The sequence below is a fragment of the Heliangelus exortis genome, chromosome 1, assembly GCF_036169615.1.
Source record: "Heliangelus exortis chromosome 1, bHelExo1.hap1, whole genome shotgun sequence".
In the NCBI taxonomy this organism is placed as follows: domain Eukaryota; kingdom Metazoa; phylum Chordata; class Aves; order Apodiformes; family Trochilidae; genus Heliangelus; species Heliangelus exortis.
Window position 1 is genome coordinate 162081254 of NC_092422.1, and position 23429 is coordinate 162104682.

The 23429-nt window shown below is 40.6% G+C and overlaps 1 protein-coding gene across 1 annotated transcript; it reads right to left on the bottom strand.

The window, feature by feature from the left end:
• Positions 1-2: 2 nt before the first annotated feature.
• On the bottom strand, positions 3-18914 carry NDUFA9 (NADH:ubiquinone oxidoreductase subunit A9). The gene is made up of 11 exons (XM_071733412.1): positions 18763-18914; positions 15065-15235; positions 14180-14277; positions 13897-13988; positions 11565-11706; positions 10329-10431; positions 9501-9568; positions 9226-9302; positions 4788-4883; positions 2779-2845; positions 3-282 (listed from the first exon to the last, which is right to left on the bottom strand). The coding sequence occupies exons 1-11, from the start codon at positions 18818-18820 to the stop codon at positions 112-114; spliced, it is 1143 nt and encodes a 380-aa protein (XP_071589513.1). The 5' UTR covers positions 18821-18914; the 3' UTR covers positions 3-111.
• Between the last annotated feature and the right edge of the window lie 4515 nt (positions 18915-23429).

Below are 23429 nucleotides of genomic sequence, written 5' to 3' on the forward strand. Positions count from 1 at the left end.
AATGTAGTTTATATAACTCATGTATTTTACTCAGTATGTACACAGTTCTCCAGACAAATCGGGTGATAATAAGGCAGTTTAAGAATCATTAAGTAACCACCTTATCAGCTGTTACATGGGGTATGTCTTAGCTGGTTTTGCTTCCTCAAGCTCAGCATCCAACCAGCGGAATCTGCGGTGACGGCGCAGAACTTCAATTGCCTTTTGTTCCAGTGATGCTGGTTGAATATCCAGGTCTTGAAAACCAGGAAGGTCAGGATGCGTCATGTCTGTTATGTGAAACTTTAAAAAGAAGGGAAAAAAGAAATTAGAATAGAATTAACATTATTACAATCCAACGAAATAATTCCCATTCTAAAAAGTATTGTGTGCTCATACCTGACGTCACCTTATTTTACAAATATTTGCAAATTGCAGATAAAAAGTGTAAATCCATAGTACTAGAAACATGTCTCAAATAAATTTTCTATAAATGCCAGCACTTGAGAGATTCTACTACAGTTTGTTAAGGCTTTGTTAAGACTGTTTCCTCCAAGAAAGAACTTCTCAATACCATACACAGTTGCACCTTGTAGTAGATCTGAAAATGTATCCAAACAGGAATGTGAACTCTGTGTCAATCCCAGTTCCTTGACTGATTTTGGCTCAGCGACTTTCCCAGGGGGGAGCAAAAGATTAAATGTGGCCCTGCAGAACTATGGTGTAACTATACAAGGTACTGAGTACCCAGCGGACATCAACAGGAGATGCAGAAGTTCTGCATCTGGCAAAAAGTCCTTCAGGCTTTGGATTTAGATTCAGGAATAAAGAGTTGTGAGACACAGAGAAAGCGCCTTCATTTTCTCTTCATCACTTAAACATTATCAGGAAGATCACTGCATTGCAACCACAAAATTAAGGCCAACTTGTAAGGGCATATTTGAACTGCAACTATATACGTTCTACTTCATCAAGAAAATGTGTGCTGAATTATCCCCTCCAGCAGGCTGTTTTTCTCTAATGGTTTAGAGCAGAGTCCTGTACAGAACAAACATTTAATTCTGTTACCATACCTGCAACACAGGTGATCTATATGTTAGAAAATGGGAATTTCTCTTGTTATGACTCTCTGAAAGGTCTTTAAGTCAACCACATCTATTTTGTGGAGATTACTTAAGGATGAACAGCTGGGAAAGAGAACACTCACACAAAGAAGTGACGAGGAGGAACTGTTCTCTTACACTTCCAATGCTATAACTGAACTGTGGTTGCTTTAGAGATTTGGTGCAGGCCTATTTTATAAAATATAATTCTATCAACTACAAAGGCAGATAGAAGTAAGGTTTCCAGGGGATGCTATATCTACATCCTGAGTAAATACAGCCAAGAGAACTACAACATGAATTCACTCTAGTATTGGAGACAAGTCAGTAGCTGGGGGGGGCACAAAATTAGGTCCTACACAAGATGATGAATAAGCTTCCCTCCTTTCTTACACATTAGGTCCACAGTTTTGCACAATAACTTCCAAACAGAACAGAAAACTGGCTCACAGATGGAAAAATCTAACTGCAGAAATTCACTGACTACAGTTATTCATTAATCAGCTTTAAGCAGAGGCCCCAGTTCTCTCAAATTAATGGTAGGAATCTCAATTTTGGGACAATCAGGACAAAATTGGCTATTAACAATGTGTCATAACAATAAAAAATTAAAATTCCAACTCTGCAAAATTGTTGGGAGGGTGTCTAAAACCTTCAGTGGGTAGCAAGCTCAGTGACTGTCAAAGTACATGACTATTTTTGCTAACCTAGACATATGCCAACAGTTTTGACATTAATATTTGCTAAATCCTACTTCTTCACTTGTAGATGCTTTTTCAAGTTATTTCTCCACCTCCACTTGAACAATCTGAGAAGCTAGGAATAAACATGAAGTTCATAAGAAATAACAACATGTTCATAAGAAATCTCTCTAAAATTAAGCAAGAATTTGGGCTGTATCCAGTACTGTCAGCTCAACTTGCATTGTTAAAAATGCCATTATCTGGACAGTAGAAGTGATTTTAATGCATCTAGAGATAGATAAACCCAGTTACCTAAAAGTGGGGAGCACCTCCTGCCCTATCATAGCTGCACATTGCACATCTAACCTCAACTTTGGCTTTGCTGTTTTCAATAGCATGTGTTTTGGGGGAGAGGGGCATGGGCACAGTGAAGCCTCTAGCCTTGACCACGTTTAACACCTAAGAAGGTGGGACCCTTTCTCTGCTCTCATCATATTACTTCTTGCTGTACAATCCTCTCACCGACTGTCTCAATCACTTTCTTAAAAATATTTAGAGAAATACATTAACTGTTCCTCCTTCACCAGTGCCAGTGGAAAGACAAGATGACAATGATGCTTTTTAAAAAAAAATGTATTTCTGTTAGCTCCTCTCTCTTACTAAGCTACTGTAAGATCACACCAGAGTAATCCCCAAAATACTTCGACAGTGTATCCTCTTTGCACTGTTAGATGTCTGAACAAATAAGAGTGAGGCTGCAGAATAATAGCTGCAGCACTGTATGGCAGGAACCACAGCCATTTTTGAGGAAGGTTAAACACTTTTTAAAAATTTAAATTTTTGTAGTAACCAAACAGCCTGAAAGCAAATCTTTATAATCAGAATCTCACTAAAACACCACATCATGATATATGCACATTTCAGTACCCCCTGAATGAAAAACTACATGTGGAAGTTACAAATATACAATGAAACATTTCCCAAGGAGAATTTGTATCTTGTGTTAAACTTACCCGGTCCACTTTGTCTCGTGTTAACCACGGTTCAAACGGATTCATCTCAAAGAATCTTGCAATTAAACTGCAATCAGAAAGAGTATTGCAAAAGATGCACAGAAGAAAATGGTAACAGTACTTCACACTTAGTAGACAGTGAGCAAGAGCTGTTCTTGCAAGCTATGAAGTCATTAAAGCAGCAAACAGGCTAGCAAGCAAGTTTTTAGCTGTGTTTCTGATAACTGTTCGCTGCTGAATTATTTTATTGTATATTCTTTTACTTTGGAAGGGAAAGGAGAAGCAGGTACTAGAAGGTAAACTGGTCAGTGGGTGGGGAAAGTAAGCCTCCCTATCTAATGTCCCACACACCAGAGGGTCTTGCCCCTGCCTTTTCTCCTAACTTTATTCCCTACTAGTGTAGGCAGCAATCCAATTAGTCACAAAGTTTGATTCAATGCCTCCATGAGAAAACATGCTTGCTGACAACTAAATTATTTAACAGCCATGCAAACAAGATGATGGCATCTGGAGCAAGCTGCATCTATAAAAAGGATAAGGATTAGTGTATTTGCAGTTTCTAGAAATGAAGTTTCCATTGAAAGAAAGACAATCCAACAGCTCTTGCTCAGTGTCTCAGGACCAGCAGTACTGAAGGTAGAATCTCTTACTGAAGGACTCATCTGGCAGACTAGGGTGTTACTAAGTTATTGCACATAAACAGAACCATGCTTATCTGCCTTTCAGATCCACTTTTTTATTAAAATACCACTTATTTTAGCCCATGAAGAAAAAACCCTGTGACATAAACTGCAGCAAATGTGAATAAAACTAATAAGCACTTGCACAGGTACTTCTTAGCAAGCTGCTCCATGTCAGCTGAGTCATGTTAACCTGATGCCTGGGCAGTCAATTTGAAAAAAGCTGGAGCAGTTTAATGCTGTTCTAGTATTACTTATCATCCATCACATGAACCCAACCTTAGGTCCTACTAGCAGATTGGTAGGAGGGTACCAAATAACGTGACTTCTTTATCTTATTAATTTGTATTGTACTAAAACTGAGGAGGACCAGCACTCCAAACATTAACACATTATCAAGCATGCTGAGGGCAACTTCTGAAATGGCTTTACTGTTTGAGGTAGCTTTTCAAAAGGATATCAGATAATGCTTTAAGGATTAAAACCAGTTTATACTGCAGTTTTTCATGCACCATTACTCTGAAGCAAGTCAGCCCACAGTGCTCTCAAGGGCCAAAACATGCAGCTGCAGGAGCAGCTCACTGCATGCGAACAGACCCTTCACAGTCCATCCACCACAGTCAACTACAGTGATGCTACACCCTTCTCTTATTACTTCCCCATTTATAACTATCTTCTAAAAAATGCTATTGTCCTCACAGAGCAGACAAAGAAATGCTTGATCACAACCACACCGCTCAAATTCCCAGGCCAATGTCTCAATACAAATTTATCTTCAACACTGGCTCACATCAATACGAAGGACTAAATTATCAAGTCAATCAATACCCATATCCTCCCTTATGCCAACTCTTCTTCCACTGTGGCAGTCCTGACTCACAGACTGGAAGGACAACTGACAGTACTAAGCTGCTGCAGAAAAATCTGTCACGGCCTAGAGCGGCAACATACGCCCAGATTTTCCCTGGGGTACTATTAGAAATTTGTTTACTTCCCTACTGATGGTCTCTGCTGACAATTTTTTGCTACTTTTTGACTCAGCAAAGCCGTTTGATGACTCTGGAATTTTATTGTTGTTATGCTTATTATTATATTTACATTAAGTTTATTTACAAGTACACCTTTCATATATTAGCTCAAAATCAACCCCGTGCCTGCGCAGAAGGCTCAAAACTAGCTAATGGGTACCTAGGGAAAGCCAGCTTCTTCCCATGGAGTTACCATGTTAAGTAACAACTATCAATTCTAAGTAACCAATGCAGGAGCTATTTATGATTCTGTGCAGCTTGGCAGATCCCAAGTTCTCAGTGAAGAAAGGTTCCCACTTACTGGTAGAGGGGGCGAGGAAGTGGATAGGGAATAAAGGTTCGAAATGAAACTGAGTAGATGTATTCCACCATGTCGTAAAGGAGGTACCTGTTAGGTCTGAAAGAAAGAGCAACAAACATTACAGATAAGGTAGGTGTACCTAAATATTGGCAGCAAGAGACAACACTTTAAAGCTTTCCTCCTTCCAAGCCTACCGAGGGCTTGTTTTCTTTAACCTAAATCATTTGCCAGACTTGTTAGGTTCTTCACCTAAGGTGAACGAGTTTCGGCTCTCCGGACTCTACTGTTTGAAATAGAGAGAGATTAAGTTAGAAAAATATAATCTGACACCAGCAGTTGTAACAGTGTAAGGTCACAAACTGTAAGATTGTTTGTGCACTGCCTTGGGTGCTGGTGTCCAGGTACTGGCAGAGAGGACTGCAGGCACAGCCTATGTGGAGAGATCAGGGCTGCCCTGTGCCGGTGCCAACAGACTCACCACAGAGCCCCTCAGACAAGGTGGGGGCACCTCTGGGAAAACACATTTAAGGAAGGGCAAAAGTGTCCCATCAGCAGAGAGGAGTGAGGAAAAAAGTGCCAGAAACAGTCCTGTGAGAACCATGCTGAGAGCAGGAGGTGGTGTTCCAGGCACTTGAGCAGAGATTCCCCTGCAGCCTCCCAGAGCTCAAGGCAGAGCATTTTTTTTTTTTTTTTAATCCTGAATGACTGCAGCCCATGGAAGGGTCCATGATGGAGCAGAGGAACAGAACTGTTTCTGTTTTTAAGAGGGAGTAAGAGGCAGAAGGGAGCTGATATGGACTGATGCTATAACCTGCCATTGCTCATCCTCCTGTGCCACACTCAGGGAGAATGGGTGGAGGAGCTGGGACTGAAGGACTAAAGCCTGGGAAAAGGGTGGAGAAGAAAAAGTGTTTTATTCCTTTCATCTTTATTTCATGCTAGTCAAATCTATTTTGATTGACAGTAAATTAAATTAAGTCAAGTCTGTTTGGCCTAAAAGAGTAATTGGTAAGCAAACTCCCAGTCTTTATCTCAACCTACAAGCTTTTTGTACTGTCCTCTCCTCTCATCTTGTTGAAGAGGGGCTGTGAGCAACTGGGTGAGAACCTGGCTGCTGGCCAAGGTTAACCCACCAGAACCATACTGAGTAAAGCTTATCCTGTGTACTTTTAAAGCACACCACAATAGCTATTGACTCAAATTCTAAATGCAAGATTTTTAGTGCTGGGACAGGACTGAATTTATACAAGTCTGCTTGTCAGCTGGACATAGAAGGGAGCCAGAAAGAATATGGTAAAATTAAGAAGAATTTTTTCACAAGACATCCCATCCTTGGTAGCAAATGGCTGCAAGAAAATTGATTCATTCGCTTTTGCTCAACTAAGAACATACTGTTCTGTTCCAAAAGCAAGAGGAAGAAACAAAGATAAATTCCCCCAAAAGAATGCTTTCCCCCTCTCAAGGTGGAGAGAAGGAAGCAGGCAGCCTCCTGCACACCTGCAGTAGTTTAAGAGAAACACACCACTGGGACTTCCCATTCCTTTCTTTGCCTCAGCATTTTAATACTCTATAACTAGATGGCTCAGACTGAAAGTTATCTGCCTTAGTTTTTAAGGCAACTTGCTGTTATTCCACATGTTCTGAAAAAATTCCATGACAACAGACAAGACACTGGTGTGTCACTTTGCTGTTCCAGCCTTCAAATTCCAACCTGCTGATCATGATCAAACAGCAATGAACACACCAAACGTGGGTGTCTCAGTGAGACCTCAGTGACGTGACAATCCTCTTGAGGCTTCCCAGGCAGGGGCCTCATAAAAATAAGACTCTGGGGTTTTTTACATCTTTAATCTCCTCTTTTGTGTTTGTTTTTTAATAGGACACACTGAATTACCATTGCAATCAAAACGCTCACAAAAATGAAACCATGTTAGAATAAGACTAAATACGAAAAAATTTATATGTCAAAAAACTCAAGACTTTGATAAAAATAACATGAATCTCAGTTTGATAAACCCAATACTCTTAAAGATATCAAGGTCTGAGGTTGCATGCATGAAAACTGAGCCTTCAAAAGACATGTTCCTCAGAAAGAACTGCAATGGCAATAACCACAAACAAAATCTGTTGGTAGAGGGAGGAAAAGAAGACAGTACCTCAAATTACTACTGCTTCAGCTTGTGAAGGCAAATTAGGGCAAAACATTCAATTAGATATACTTAGAGGTAGGTCAGTATATTCGAGAGAATTTGTAAGAATTCAACACTTGAAACTCCTTATCAACTTCATCCAGGTGGCTGGATTACAGAACCTAAGAGATCTGCATTTATGAAGTTACAAAGGACTACCATTATAACAAAATATTTTCTCCTGTTAATACAATTTACAAGAGAAACACAGCAAAAAGTTGTAATGCCCAACTTAAATGAGAAAAACACAAAATAACCCCCAAACCTTTGCTTTCAATAATTATTAACATTTTTTTAATCAGTTTTTGCTCCTATACTTTTAACATCTTCATGCCTATCCAAGGTAGTAGTTCACTTTTGTTCTGATATGTAAGAACCATGGTAAGAATGTACACTATAAGTTCAAAATATGAAATAACAGATAAATCCTGTTTGTTCCTTTACAAGTTACCAAACATTAACAACACAACTTCACCCAAAGCAAAATCACATTGAAGTGTCATTACTTTAACCACAACACAAGCAGATTAAAAGGTTTAGAGAGCAATAGCACACAAGACACAAGATTTAACAAGTAGGTAAAGCAAAACCAATGTCATAGGGGAAAAAGGGAACAGATTAAAAAACCAACTCTCTGATCATTCAGAAATAGCAATGACACAACTAGCTGCTGTAGTTAAAACTCTATGCCACCACAAAATAGGGAGAGAAAACAAAACAAAATGAAACAAAAAAAACAGAACCCAAAGGAATGGAATGTTCTTCCATAAATTTAAATCTTTTAAACTCAAAATGGTAACTCTTTAAACTAAATAAAAAAAATAGCATCTCATGCAGCTTTAAGCAAGGGCTACACGGCAAAGTTCCTTTGGTTTTCCAATACTGATTTGGATCTTAGGTTTAGACCATCATTTACTTCAGGTCTTTTCAGTTATTCAGTTAATGCCTGAATCTGTATTCCTTACAGTAAGAGCCTGGCATTCTCACTTGTATTCCTGTATCTCAAACCTGGGCACTGAACTCCTGGCCGTCTGTAAATTGGCAAAAACTGAGACTTTAAAAGTGTAGGAACATATTCAAAGTTTAGCCAACTGCCCTTCTATTTGGCTCAGTGTCCTATTCAGTGTGCAATTCTCAATTGCCCCTGTAGTTGGAGCAATTGCTTCTGATGAGAAAGCGACGAACTTAAAACCAGGCAGCTCTCCTTTTGTGGCAGCTTCACATTTTGCTGTTTTGCAGTGGTTGTGTGCATCTCAAACTTAAATATCCATTCTCTTTGATAAAGAAATGAGTTTGAATGCCTAACATCTGTTTCTATTTGTTCTTCAGTGTGACCGGATCATCCCAGTGACTTGAAAACAACTTCAAGTAACTCAGGTTACTTAATAACCTTATTGTTGCTGCTAGTAGTCCTCTCAGACCACTGTCAGCTTCTTTCTCATATTTTGCTAGGTTTTGAGCCTGTGCTCTGCAGCATGATCAAAAAAAAGCCTGTTTGCTGCCTTTTCCAGAACACCAGCATACAGCACACCTAGCCTAACTCCAGGATATCATCTTCCTCAACAGCTTAGTTACGAAACTTCAGAAAGTGACTTCACATGATTAAAAGATGAATCAGTGATGATCTCTGCCCTATGAGAATAAAGAGCTGTCACTGCAACAGCATCACAAAATGAACATGGAAAAAGAACAGTCTCACATGAGCCTTCTGCAAAATCCGGATACTATGCACATTTCCAGTGTATAAGGGGAGAACACAGAGATATGCATAAATCAGACAAAAAGAGTGCTGTTCAGCAGGCTTTGTATCTTGACTAATTAGCAATTCTTTATCAAAACATGAATCCTTTGCATGTGCCATGTTTTTTATTCTTAATGCTAACAACCTTTTCTGACTTGGAGCTTTTATATGCAAAATATTCCACTGTCTCTATCCACTCTGGTTCCAGGTGGCCTCCACATGGCTTTAGTAAAATTTTCTGCAAATCTATGTTGCTTAGTCTGTTTCCCAAGACTGCTTCTTTCTCTCTGTGCACATACATAACATTAAATGCAATGGGGCCCAAACTAGGATTTTCAGAGTACTCACAAGAACAGCTTGAGTCATTTTTCCTCCCAAAAAGGAGGTGGAATTTATTGCAGCTCAAACTGTGTGCATGGATGGAGAAATTAAATGTACTGCGCAGCATGCCAAAAAATGACACCAAAAAGAAGTACTTCATTTAATTAGAATCAGAAAAGTAACCTACCCAGCCAAGGCGTATGTTTGTCCTTTAGCACTAGGATCCTTAATTGCATTAATAATTGCCTTTGCTACATCAACCACCTGTGAAAAACAAATTCAGAAAATGACCAAAAGAACACAGGAATACAGTCCTCTTTCAGGAGTGATTTACAGAGGGAAAACAAAACACACACACACACACACACACACACAGAGGGAAAACAAAACACACACACACACACACACACACACACACACACACACAGGATTTGGGATCATCTTGTTTTGCTGAAAACTTACATATACTGGTTGCTTCACTGTCTTCTTACCCAGAGCAATAAGAGGCACACCACCAAACCAGCGCATGTCTGACAGAAAGAATAAATAAAATAATAAATAATAATAATAATAATAAAATCTATTAATACTTACATTAAGCAAGCATGCAAAACATTCTGCACTACACCGAGTGTGAGTCTTGTCTAAAAACTGACCTACCTTGAAAAAAAAAAAATAAAATTGGGAAGAACTTTCATCCAATTCTTGTAGTGCCATTCTCAATGTCCTTTTGTTTTTCTTATTAACGACCATGACAAGACTGTATCTGCTGGTTACTTGGAGTGGTTCAGAGGTATCTCAGTTCCACTCTACCCTACCAACCAGTTTTGCTGGATTCATTCTGCAGATTTATTACTGTTGCTTATGAGCCCAGAACAACTCGGGTCCACTTTTACATTTGATCATTACCAATTTGAAAAACTAACTTTCAGAGCAAACTACTTTGAAGGTTAAGATGACCAAACCTTAACTCAGAGCAATCTAAATAAAAAAACCAAAACAAAACACTAGTACCCACCCCTCCTCAAAGACTAAAAATTAAAAAAGAAAAAAAGCCCCCCCAAAAAAACCCACAACAAACACTGAAGTCTAATTAGATTCAGAAAGAATTCAGTCACGAGAGGAAAATTTCTTATGTTTCCCACTGCACACCTTCAGCTAACAAAATACAGAACATTTCTGATAAAAAACCCCACATACCTCTGCTTTTCAAAAGCAAATTTCATTTTGCCTCTGTTCTCTACAGACAGGTATACAAATCATACAGGGTTTTATTTCAGGAGTACATACTTGCATAATGATTGAGAAATCGGTCCTCTCTCCCAAACATCTCAGAGGGCTTCAAAATTATAGCATTTGGAAATTCTTCCCTCACTACTTTCTCTCCAACAGCCTATCATTGCAACAAAATTAACATATTCATTAGATCCATTCTGAAGAGAAGAGGATGCCTTTTCAGAACTTAATGCATCCTGACTACAGCACTGAAAGAAAGGACAACATCAGTAGCACAAAAATTATTTATATTTGAGCCATGTTTGAGATGTTATGGCAAGAAAAGGTCTCACAGAATGTGCAAGAAATCCTATAATGTATATAATTTCTATTTGAGATATAATACAGTCTCTTTAGTGAAATGACAAAAGTTAAAGGGAAAAGATTCTAAAAAGAAGGAAGCCTATCCTAAGTACTTCTCTTGCTTATGTCAGATCAGATCTTGGAAGAAAACAGGTTCACATAACTTCTAATACATTATCAGAACATTCCCAGAACTGCTCAAAGTTAGAAATTTCAGTGGCAGCTACTTTTCACATGGGACTGGCCAGCACAATAAGGCCTAAGTATCCTATATACTTGTTACACATTGAGAGCTACTGAATTTTAACCCTGTTTTTTTAAGAAAAAAATTATACTAAAGAAAAGGCAGACTATAGCAAGCTCAAAACAAAAATAGCTGAAACTTGGACAATAGATATATTAAAAAGAGAAAATCACTAATAGAAAATTATGCCTCCTAATAAGGGAAAAAATAATAGGATACTAAAATCACACTTTCAAAAATTATTTTTTTGTACAAGAGCAGGTAACAATCCCATTTAAAGGGCCTGTAATCCTGATACTCATCTGTCTTTGCAGCATTCATTTTGGCATCAAGTAATTACTTCACAAGGTCATTCCAGCCTTAGATGTTAGGCCTGATATCAGATTACAAACATCAAACCAGCTCCTTTTCCTTAATGTCAGTGGTTTTAGATGAAAAGATATTCAAGGACAGAAGAAAAAAGGAATTTCAAGGAATACAAGATCTATTTCCCTTCCAAGCACAATAATTACTAAGGAGGACTGCTAGCTCCAATAAGTAACTCAAAAATTCCTCAGCTGCAGACAACATTCCATAGTAAATTCAAACACTGATTTCTTTCAAAAAGACTGAGTTGGGGGAAAAAAACAAAAAAACACACAAAAAAACCAAACACCAAAAAAGGAGGCTCCCAGAAAATACATTCAAAAGGATTCCAGACTTACTTTATTCCTGAGGTATTTGGAAGGACTCTTCATGCTAGCATTCAGGTGAGAAATATGAATTAATGTTTTCACACCAGCTTCCCTAGATATCTGTGCAATGCTTTTAGGAATATTTACAAATTCATCTTCAAATGAGAAGTTTCTAAAACAAGGCAAAATACAAATATTAGTTTAAAGACAATCAATAGCGGGTGCCTACCAACCAAACAGCAACCATTGCTTATTACTTGAATACCTGCTATTTGCTAGAAACAAAGTTTTCTTTTGCAAGAGACTCTTCATGTAATAAAAACAAGAACAAAGTGCAGTGAAAGAATTACAGCTTTAGTATTGTGTTTTTTCACCTGTTAAGATTAAATCAGTATTAAAAAATGATCTTGCCCACTTGTCTATGACAAATAGAAAACTCTTCCCAAGTGAAAACATTATTTTTTTTTAAAGAAGTGCTGTTGCAACTTGAAATCTGAGCAAAGCTGTCTTTTTAGAACACCTGTTCGATATTTGACTTGATGCATCCAATTACACTACAAAAGAGCTCAAAAATTCTGAGCAGCTTAAGTTAGGGCAGATGTTAGATGTTGAGAAAGTGGACAAAAACCTCACAGGTGCTTATGGAAAAAGAAAATTTTACATTGACCAAGCAGTCAGAACAATTCCATAGCAGCTGTAAGGGACTTGAGAAGCATACAGAAAGAACAACTCCACTCAGTTTATGGCATTCAAGGGGCCTAAATAAGGGGGTTCAACTGTAAGCCAGTCTGGCATCTGATCAAGAACAATACAGAAGCTCTGTTTCCAAGCAGAACTGACAGTATAGGCTGGCAACAATCCCAAAATTCTTTCCAACTATCCCAAGACTGCAAGAAAAAGAACTGGCTTCTCTGTGTCTTTATATTGTCCTTGTAAGCACCCAGCTCCATCTTTTCCACTTGCATTGGGTAACAAACATCTTGTCCAAATGCCTCTCTCTGTCCTTATCTACTCCCACAGCTCTTTGGATCCCACTGGAGTCTGAAGAAAGCCTTAAAAATAAAAAGTTATTTTTGACCCTTCAACAACTAATCTGATCCTGGGAACCATCACTCCTGTTCTACTCACAAAAATAGATTTTAGAAACACACAAGAATGAACAACATCCCTCCTGTAACTATGGAGTTTTCAAACAACATAGTATACACAGATGAGACACTAAACTAATACTAGGCAAGGAAGAAAGTAATTAATGGCAGCCTTTGCTTTTTAACTGATCTTTACTTATAATCCTACTTTTTTTTTTTTCCCTGCTTAATTTTTTTGTAGACCTCAGGGTGCTTACAGTGGTTAACCTGACCTTGTTTTACAGACTGTAAAATTTTATCTTAGGGTGCCAGCACCACCACTAATACCAACATGTATAAAATACACAAGAACATTTGTGCAATATGGTGGTAAGTTTTGGAAATTCAACATGTCTTCAGCATGTAGCAAGGTTCCTCTGCTTTTGAATCTGTTAAAATTGATGGGAGTGACATGGTTTGGGGGTTTCAGCTAGAATAAAACTGTTTGGTGTTGTTGTAACTATCCTTTATGTAAATCATACTTTCTAGATGATTCCAAAAATTTTAAAGGTGAACATACAAAAGAAATGCATACCCAAGAGATAGAAGAGTCTAAATTCTCCTCGGGCCAACTGTACAGACTTGCTTTTCTACCCTTCCTCCCCCATGACAGAAATTTCTTCTGTTTTGACATCAGTAATGGTTGGAATTCTTATATTCATAACTTAGAAACATCACAAAACAATCCTGACAAATTTGTTGGTACATTTCTACCTATATCCCACATAGGATAAATACAAAGCAACTGAAAGCTTTGTTTTCAGATGCACAAAACTAATGTTAATTCAGGTTTGGTGGGTTTTCCTCAATTCAACTATGTTACAGGTATCAAAAGTGTTACAAGGAGCCAAGAGACTATCAGAAAAAGAAAGTACCTCTACAAACTTGAATGCAAAATCAAGCTGTCCCCGAGTAAGTTAAGTACTGTATCTGACTAGACAAGAAGCAGTCAAAATAGTATGTCTGTTGGCCAGCATTCATTTTAGGAAAAAAAAAATTGTTCAATTTGAGACTGCTAATTCAATTCTATTAATACAATTTGACTACTAACTCTAAAATTTGAACCCCAAGTTGCTGTTCCCAAAAGAAAAAAGAGCAAAGGCATTAGGTTTCTAAACACAGAGGAAGCCAATATCTACATTTGTTGCTGCCTGCTACAATAGGCAAAATTACATACAGTATAAAGGCAAATCACACAATTAACGTGTTTTTTTAGGGAAAAGAAGGAAAATTACTTTGTTTCCCATTCCTTTCCAATAAGATTAATGACCACATTGCTGTGTTCCACGGCTCTTCGGATGGAGTCTTTGTCCTTACAGTCCCACTCCTGTAACCAGAGCATCAAATGGGAAAAAGATGAGATAATGTGTAAATAGGCATTATCAAAGAAAGCTCTTTCACACCATTTCCATTTAGAGGCTAAACAATAGCTAGAGTTCTGACTTTGAGAATGATTAACAGACTTCCTTGTATAGCAATGGTATTGTATTTGATCTAAAGCCAAAGCAAAAGACTTACTAAGAAGAGAAGTTGCCCCAGGTCACCCATGGGCCGCAGATACATGAGGTCATACTGATCACAGCGATAGGGGATGATCACTTGAGATCCAATGCGACCTTAGAGTTCAAAAAAAAAGAGGTCTGTTTATCTCAAACTACCCATAACTTGAAGTAGATGAACTTCTTTCCTTTTTTCCCTGGTGTTAAAGCACTACAAATACACTCGGGTATCTCTAATAGTTATCTGCAAAGCTAAAAGTGGCATAGAAGTTAGTTTTTGAGCCTACTTAATTAAAATTCTTAAGCAGAGACACACTTGAATATTTGGGTTGCAAGACAAAAGCTTCTTAAACTTCACGCCAAAAAGAGGAAAATAAACCCTACACTGTATGCTACAAATGTAGCACAATATCTATAAATGTATTATATCTGAGGATATTTGCATCTTTTTTTTTAAGTCACATGGCAAGGAGAAAGAAAAAAAATACCCAAGTGCTCTTTTCTTAAATTCCAAGTCAAAAGGGCAACTCTAAGGAATTACAATCAATTTCCTGCAAACATTTTATGAAAATGTCCTAATAAGGCCAAAACCAGAAGAATTTAATACATGCTGTACCTCTCCTACAATCTGCAGTTTACAGACTGGAAAAACAGTACTTGAAGGAGAACGACTTATTTTAATGACTTTCTCCACGTTCAAAAGCTTCTCAATTTCCTAGATTAAACCAGCTCTTACTAACTGTCACATCTTGGCATTTTAATAAAACCAAACACTAAGAAAGCATCACACAAAACACTTTTACGACCCAAAATGTTGAAGATTTCTAGATTATCCCGCAACCTGGGGAAAAAAGTTTTGTTAAACTTTTTTTGAAAAAAAATCAGTACTCCTGGGGAACATTACCTAAACGGTTGACAACGTATCGTCCCAGGAAACCTGTGGCCCCAAAGACAGTGGCCACGATGCCACTAACAGAGGATCTTCCACTTCTTCCACGAGGGACCACTGCATGATGAACTTGGCGGTGCTGCTGCAGCACGGATGGTGCTGCAGCTAACACAGAGGTGCCAGGCCCTGCAAGACAAAATGGGAGACAGCTTGTGATATAAGCTCAAGGTCAGCTGTGTCAAACCGTAGCTAAATTTTCCTCATTATGGATCCATTCCTCATTCTCCTCATTATTTTCCTCATTATGGATCCATTTTCTCTAATCTCCCTCAGGAAAATTTCCCATGTCGAGACTCCTGGCTGTTTCAGAGACATCTGGATGGGTCAGAGGACAACAGGCTTGAAAAAGCTCTTGATAAAAGTCAAACACAAAACTAAGACATGAAAGGAGCAGACTAAGGTTTTCAGTTCCTAAACAGCAAGCAAAGCTTAACGGGTCAGCATTAGTACTTGACATATAAGGGAAAGCACCAAGTTTACACAAATGAAAAATACAACAGGAAGGTCCCATCCGAGGACATCCACATCCTGTTCCCAGGTCTGGGAACTGCAGGACAAAGACCTCAGAATCATTCCAGGTGCAGTTACCCAGACTTTTTACCTCAATCTAAGAACAAAAGGTCCAAATGTAGGAAGCAGCAGCAATCCTCCTGTTAATAGCTCTGGAGTGACAGGCAAAGAAGAGACACAAAGAGCCAGATCATTTGGGTGTTGACATGAACAGACAAGGCAGCTCCAACAGGGAGTTTGCAAAGAAGAAACACTTGTCCTCTCCAACCAAGTTAGCAAAAAACAAGAAATAAACTGCTTTTAAAAGATTTTTTTAATTAGAAGTGTTTAGTATGACATGTCCATGTTCACAAAAAGAAAGGAATAGGCGAAATACAGAGTGCATAAGCACACTACATACATCTGTTGACAAAAGCAAACTAAGAATTGTCATTGGAAAACAAGCCTGAGGATCTAACAGAAATGCAGTAATAGACCTTCCAGCTTTCAGTAAGTCACGGCCATAAGCATTTTCTGGATAAGAGTAACCAAGTTTAATCTTACCTATAAACTATACCCCCACTGGCTGATAAAAACAGGACAAAATAAGGCATTACCTTCAAGTATGTATATGACTTCCTCAAGAGCAACCCTCCTAAAAACCAGGTGAAAGCTCAGGCACAGTTACACTGGGCAAGGTACCTGCCTGAAACTGGGAGATGTGCAGGGCCTCTCCATTTACTGAAGCAGAGACCTCAAGACTAAATATGAGAAAGCAGGAAAATACTCCCTGTGATAAGAACCCATTAAAAGCAAACAAACAAAAAAAAAAAGGAAACAAAAAAACCCCAACCAAACAAATAAAGATAAAAAACCCAAACAAAACCACACACATTCACAAAAAAACCCACACCAGTTGTCAAGGCCTGCTGAAGTTTAAGAGAAGTACATGCTACTCTGGCCTTCAACTGATGTCTAAAAACCTGACATGCAGTTTTAGATGTGACATAATATTACTTTAGCATACACCAAATTGAAATTTTAAGGAACATGCTGATACCTCACTGCCATATTCACTCCTTATCTTCACTCTGCCTTATCCAGCATTGATCTCTAAAATCCTTGTGTATACTTCTGAGGAATCAGTGAAGGTGAAAACAGCAATTTCGATTGATTTCCAATACAGCACATCTTAAAACACTTTACCAAGCTATCCTTACAATGGTTTCTGACCAAGACAACACATCTACAGCCCACAGCTTAGGCTTTTACATTCAAAATTCTCAGAGAGCACGGTTGCTCTTCTCTTTATTCATTTTAACAACCACAAAATAACAAATTTGCAAAAGAAATAAGTAATATATACTGAATGCTCTGTACAGAATAAAGCCTGTAGCTACAAAATGGGTACCAGGAAGGTGGAAAATAACCAAGCTCAGTACAAGCCTCAATGTAAAAGATAACACTGAGACACAAAGTTGGATGAAATTACCTTCATTCTTCTAATGCTCTAATAACTAAAGATTTTTTTAGTTTTTCAGAAAAATCAGACTCACAGAAAATTACTAGACTCATTATAAGCAGAATTCCTTCAAGTATGCAAAAAAGCTACATGGTATACTGAGACAGTAAAAGACAAAGCCTGATTACCAATACTTCTCAGCACTTTGTTAACATACAGTTCTCTTTCTAAACATTTGTTAAACAAAACCAAAATATAACATTAATATTTACAGAATTAACACTATCTCTGTTACTTGTAGATAGGAATACATTTCAGTCCATACAATATAAAACCTAAAAAAAAAAAAATCAAGATTGTGAACAAGACTGTGAACACCTCTCAAAAAAAAACCCCAAAAAACTATTACACAGATTGACCCATGTAAGAATGGAATGGAAGCTAATCAGAAAAAAAGTTGCACACATCTTTCAACTACTTTTTGCTGTTATTTCTGCAAAAAATAACAGTGTAAAAACTGGTGACAGGCTCTTCATGCTATCACTGTCATATTAAAGTAACACCCTATTATTCTTTTGTGGTCTCCAACCTTTGTGTATACACCTGTTGTTGCTTGCCTTACACTGTAGGGTTTTTAGTGAGATAAATCTTTCTTACTCCATAACTGTACAAAATCTGCCATAAATTATCACCATCTATGCCTACATGACCAATCACCACTACATTAATTTTTTTAAAAGTTGAGATTTCAGGGTACCCATGAGACACAAAGACAGCAGGCTAGAAAGACTCACACTGATGCACAACAGGACATTCCATATGGTGTGGAGCCCCATCAAAACACAACATTTAGTAACTCAGGACAGCCAGACACCTTCCACAGCCCACATGAGTATCTCCATACTGAGCAGTACTGCATGAGGCAGATTTGCACAGGGATTCTTTCCCAGAATAGCAGGATTTCATTTTTTCACCAACCAGAATCTGTCACTGGAAGTTTCCTTTTACAGTCTCCATTTGAAGCCGTTTAAGAACACAGGTTTGAAATAAACCCAATATCTACAGCAAACCAATGCAATCTATTGTTTAAATGACACATAGGTCCAATTACAAGTGTGTTAAATTCCTCCCTCACTTTTGCCAATCAACAAAATCTGTTTGTTATCTCCGACTTTATTTACCACAGGAGTACATGCCGAATCAATGTAACTAAAAATAAGCTGTGTTATGACCCCAGAAGCTGAAACACAAGCTGTAAATATAATTTCGGCATCTGAGCCTGCTTATAGACTGTGGCCAAAAAGCCACGGTCACCTAAGAAACCATAAAAGAATGCAATGTATGTTTTAGCCTACAGGGCAGCATTTCATTTGGTAAGATTTTGATAGTCCCGGGACAGACAACCTCCTGTCCAGCTACACCCTGCACACAAACCCCAGCTGCCTGAGGGGAGGGAAGGCAGAAAAACCACCATGACTGCCGCAAATAGGCATTTTCGTCAGCAGCTTCTCAGACGGTGCCACGGGAGCTCCCTCACCCAGCTCTACCTCCGAGGTCGCCGCAGGGGAAGAAGCAAGGCCCGCGGGGAGGCGGCGGCCACAGCACCGTGCTGACTGGGGCAGTGAACGTAAGAGCAGCCTAGCTTCCCGGGAGGGGAGAAGCGGGGCCCCGACCCCCGTCCCTCGGCGATCGTGACACTCACCTGCCCTTGGCAGCAAGAGGCCGCGGGGAGCCCTGGAGCGGATCGCCACAGCGGCCATCTTGCCGTTACCCAGCAACCCTCGCGGCGGACGGGGCGCGGAGAGGGCCAAACCTGTTCCCCCTCCCCCTCCCCCACCCCTTCGCCGCCTGCGCCGCCGCCACCGCCCGGTGGGCGGGAAGTGCGCGTGCGCAGAGCCGCCTTCCGCGCGCGCCCGTTCCCCCTCCCCGTCGGGGCGGAGTGGGCGGGGCAGTGGCACGTGCGGCCTCTCCCCCCCTGCCTCGCCTTCTCGCCCCCCCGCCCTCCCCCCCACACACACAGCCTCACGCGCACCGGCGGCCGTTGGGCGCCGCCCAAACCGCCTCTGAGGGGCGGGCGGGACGGGGTCGGGACCGGGACCTTCCCGTGCGGGCTCGGGTTCGGTCCGGGGTCCTGCTGGAGGTTCTGTAGCACAGCCGAGCTCCCGCCGGGTTGTAACCCCTAGCGACGGAGCCTACCGTGATGGTGGGCGGGGCCCGTGGGCGACGGGGAGGTGACCCCCCGCGTGGGAGGGTGTTACGCACAGCCGGGGCCCGAGTGGGGGAAAGACGCTTGTGGCCGCGTCTGACGCAGCTCTGCGGGGCGGGGTGGGGGTTTAGAGGCGCCCACCAAGGGGGTTCCAAAGGGAGGGTGGGCTCTGACGCGTGCAGGTGGGATATGGAAACTTCGGGTTTAAATACTTTAAAGTTGGTTCTGAGAGGTCTGCTTCAGAATGGCTGTCAAGGGGAAAGGAGCCAAACCCAGCAATTAAATGACAGTAGCTTTGGCCCCTGCTCAGCTGGGCTGATTGAAAACGTTTTTAGTAGCTCATTCCTCACACCTGGAATTACCTATTACATTAGCCGTAAATGGGGATTAAACAATTTTATGACGAAAGACAAGCAGCCACTCTAAATTCCCGACTCCCTTTGTCATCCTAGGTCTTCAGCATTTCACTGGGACTTTACCCTCAGCGAGTGCTGCTGTGAAAGTTGCATCACGATAGCACACAGGGCGCTCTAAATCTGCCGCTTGCACTATTATAGCCTTGGTTTTCCCACGGGTTCCCATTGCTTTTTAGTCCGCATTGAATACAAATGGCTGTTTATTTATTTTTTTTGTAACCCGGCTTACACCAGTGTAGCCAGAGCTCATATTCACCGAAACGTTTTTTTAAAGCGTCAGCTCAGTAAAAGGCAGAATAGTCAGGGAATATTTCTGGCAGTTCGGACAGCTTCAAAATTACTTGGTTTTAACTCGGTTTCTGTTCTGATGCAAATCCAAATGGCCCTTCTGCCAGAGCTGTGGCATCACAGGTGATTTGGAATTTGGGGCAAAAAAAAGTCCAAATGCTCTGTGAACTCTGGGAATCTCCAGTTCTTAGCCACAACACACTTTTTTTTTTTTTTCCTTTGACCTGTAAGTCAGGTGCACACCAAACTCAACTTACCCATCTCTTTTTGCAGGCAGCTGGGAACCACAGAAGCGGGTCCCCTCCACCTCCCACTCCACAATACCTACCCCGCCCTGCTCTCTCCACCTTTGTCATGCCTGATAGTCTCACCACAGACTTTTTTAGTGGTCCAGCCTGCCTCACTTGCTTTTGGGAAATCCAGTTTGTGCTGTTGTGCTTAGATAGGAAAAAAGCTGTATCTGTAGGCAATGAGGGCTCATGGGGAGCAGTGGGAATTTACCCACTGGGTACCTTGCTTCATTTTAGAACTGGCGAGCAGGTGCATGAAAGTGATCGTCCAGTTCCTGCATCTCACACACACATCTTGTTCTTCCTGCTGTGGAGACTTGAGCCTTAATTGTTTTCTACAGTGACAATGAATGTCTGTGGAAAATCATAAACTTGGAGTAGGAAGAGAAGGACTGATGATGCCTAAGGCAATGGAGTATGAATCAGAAAATGTGTCTTCAGCCTTGGAGACCCCTTGATCTCAGAGCTTCAGAGCTCTTTAGTTTCTTGTCTCCCTTTTTAAAAAGAGTATTTTCCTATTTCAGCAGTGCTGTTACAGGCATAAGATGGGCTGGTTTGCCAGAGATGCTTATCATAGAATCATAGAATTGGCCGGGTTGGAAGGGACCTCAGAGATCATCAAGTCCAACCCTTGATCCACTACCACTGCAGTTACCAGACCATGGCACTGAGTGCCACATCCAGTCTCTTTTTAAATGTCTCCAGGGACGGAGAATCTACCACCTCACCGGGCAGCCCATTCCAATGTCTGATCACCCTCTCAGTAAAGAAATTCTTTCTAATATCTAACCTAAATCTCCCCTGGCACAACTTAGGACTGTGTCCTCTTGTCTTGTTGAAAGTCGTCTGGGAAAAGAGACCAACCCCCCCCCGGCTCCAACCTCCTTTCAGGGAGTTGTAGAGAGTGATGAGGTCTCCCCTGAGCCTCCTCTTCTTCAGGCTGAACAGCCCCAGCTCTCTCAGCCTCTCTTCATAGGGCCTGTGCTCGAGTCCCTTCACCAGCCAGGTTGCCCTCATTTGAACCTGCTCTTATGTCTTATGGTGATGTAATTATTAAAAAGAAGAAAGGTAATGGTCAGATCCAACTTGTTACAGCTCTAATTTCAAGTTAACTCGGTTAAATGTGCAATTTCCAGGGAGCTGAATTTGGTTTTAAAAACAATTTGGAACATCATATTGCTGATTAAGGACTCTCTAACTATTTGAATCCCAGGGAAGTTAGAGCCAAATACGTAAGAGCAGCCTTAGGGCTACTGATCACCTAAAATGTGTGAGGATTTACTAGGAGTCCCCTGTTCAGTGTTTCTGGCATCTTGCAGCTGTTCCACACTGGGAAACAGCAGGCTAGTTACAAATGGTGACTTTAAGGGCTGGCAGGCACAAATGGTGTGCCTCAGTTTCCACAGAACCTGCACCCTTGGTCTCCTTGTGGCTTTAGTGTTGTTACTGATGTCATTCTGCTTTCTGGCTGGAGCAAGATAAGTAGGAGACCCAAGTGCCAGTCTGGTGAGAACAACCAAACAGCTTAGTTATAAAACATCCTTTGAAGCCTCTTGGGGCCCTACAAACACACCAGTGCTGCTGAGGTACGGAAGCCCATTTGAGTCTTCAGAGTATTCAGTGTATGTAAGGGGTAAATAAGAACATGAGGCAATGCCTGGAGAACCCATTTGCTTTCTGATTTTGCCATCCTTTGAATTCACCTGGATGTTCCAGCAATGTAAGAAACCTTTCTAGGCTGTTCACTTTTGAGACTTCCCCTCCCTGTAGTTTCCTTTGTCCCCCAGTGTGGCTTTTTTCAACAGATGTATGAAGAACAACGGGCAGATATTCTCCTTCTTCTGAAGCCTGCTCCTTCCTTTCCTGCTGGGTTTCTCTGCCAAGGTGTCTTGGTGCCTGAGGCCAGCAGTCAGGAGGGGTGCAGGGTGGAAGGCAGGACGTACTTCTGCTGTGTGCATGCTGTGTTGCATCTGCTTCATGCTGTCTTGCATCTGTTTCATTTGCTAACTCCCTGAAAAGTGTTTGATTTGTAGGATGTTATGCAATTTCCCCAAAGTGTTAACATCTCATGCTGCAATTAAGGCACTCCATGAAACAGAGTGAAAGCCATTTCTGAGTGCAAGAAAACAGACATGTGCTGCAGAGATCTTTGCATGATAGGTTGTTTACTGTGATGCTGCTTAGGAGTTTGGCTTGGATAAAGCCAGACTGGATACTGTAGATGGCAGAAGGGGATCACAGCATTGTCAGGGGACCAGGCACAGGGTTAGCAGTCAGGAGACCAAGGGTGTGTCACCAGTTTTGCTGCTGGGCTGCTCCATGACATGCAGAAGTCATATCACATTCCCACATCTCAGCTTCACCATCCATAAAGTGGAATAAGGATGCCTACTTTGTGAAACACTTAGAAATATCCTAAGGAAAAGCACCATATTAGAATAAAGTATTGTTATTATTGGTTAGCTTTATTTCTTATAAGTAGCGTGTTTTAGGTTAATATCCCAATCTTTCAACTTCTTCTATTTATATGGAATTGCAACTTTTAAAACACCTGTTTTGTATTTCTTTTTAAATTGTTTCTTAGTACTGTGATGCTGTTTCCTTTATCCATGGGAGAGTGGTATCTCAAATTACCCCACCTTCCCCACAAATTGTATTTCTCATAATATACAACAATAAGTAACTTTGAGAAAAACAGAAATGACCGTCTCCCATCAAGACCCACATAAACAAAATATTTTTGTTCAGACAACAGAAGCTTGTTCTTAGATAAACTAAATGCTGCAGCAGGTTTAATTCAGCCTTGTTTGAAATTGGTGTTACACCTATTTACGTGGCCTCTGGGACAGAGGTGTCATTGGAAGAGGAAGATGAGGACACGGATAATCCTCATCTCCTGGAACTCTGTGCAATGTGCAGAGGGAACATGGGGTGCTCACAGCATTATTATGCCACCAGTGTGAATTTGTGGATACTTTTTGTTTCAGTGGCAATCCCAGGGAAACCAGTGAGCACCTACATCCTTTGTCTTTCCAGTAAATCCTGGATGTAAACCGAGGGGGAGTTGATACTTGCACTGTCCTGGATCACTCAACACATCTGATCCAGTGTCAAAGCCCAACACTAATTAAGTGCTTTTAGGTATTCCACCCCTGGGGGTTGTTGATGT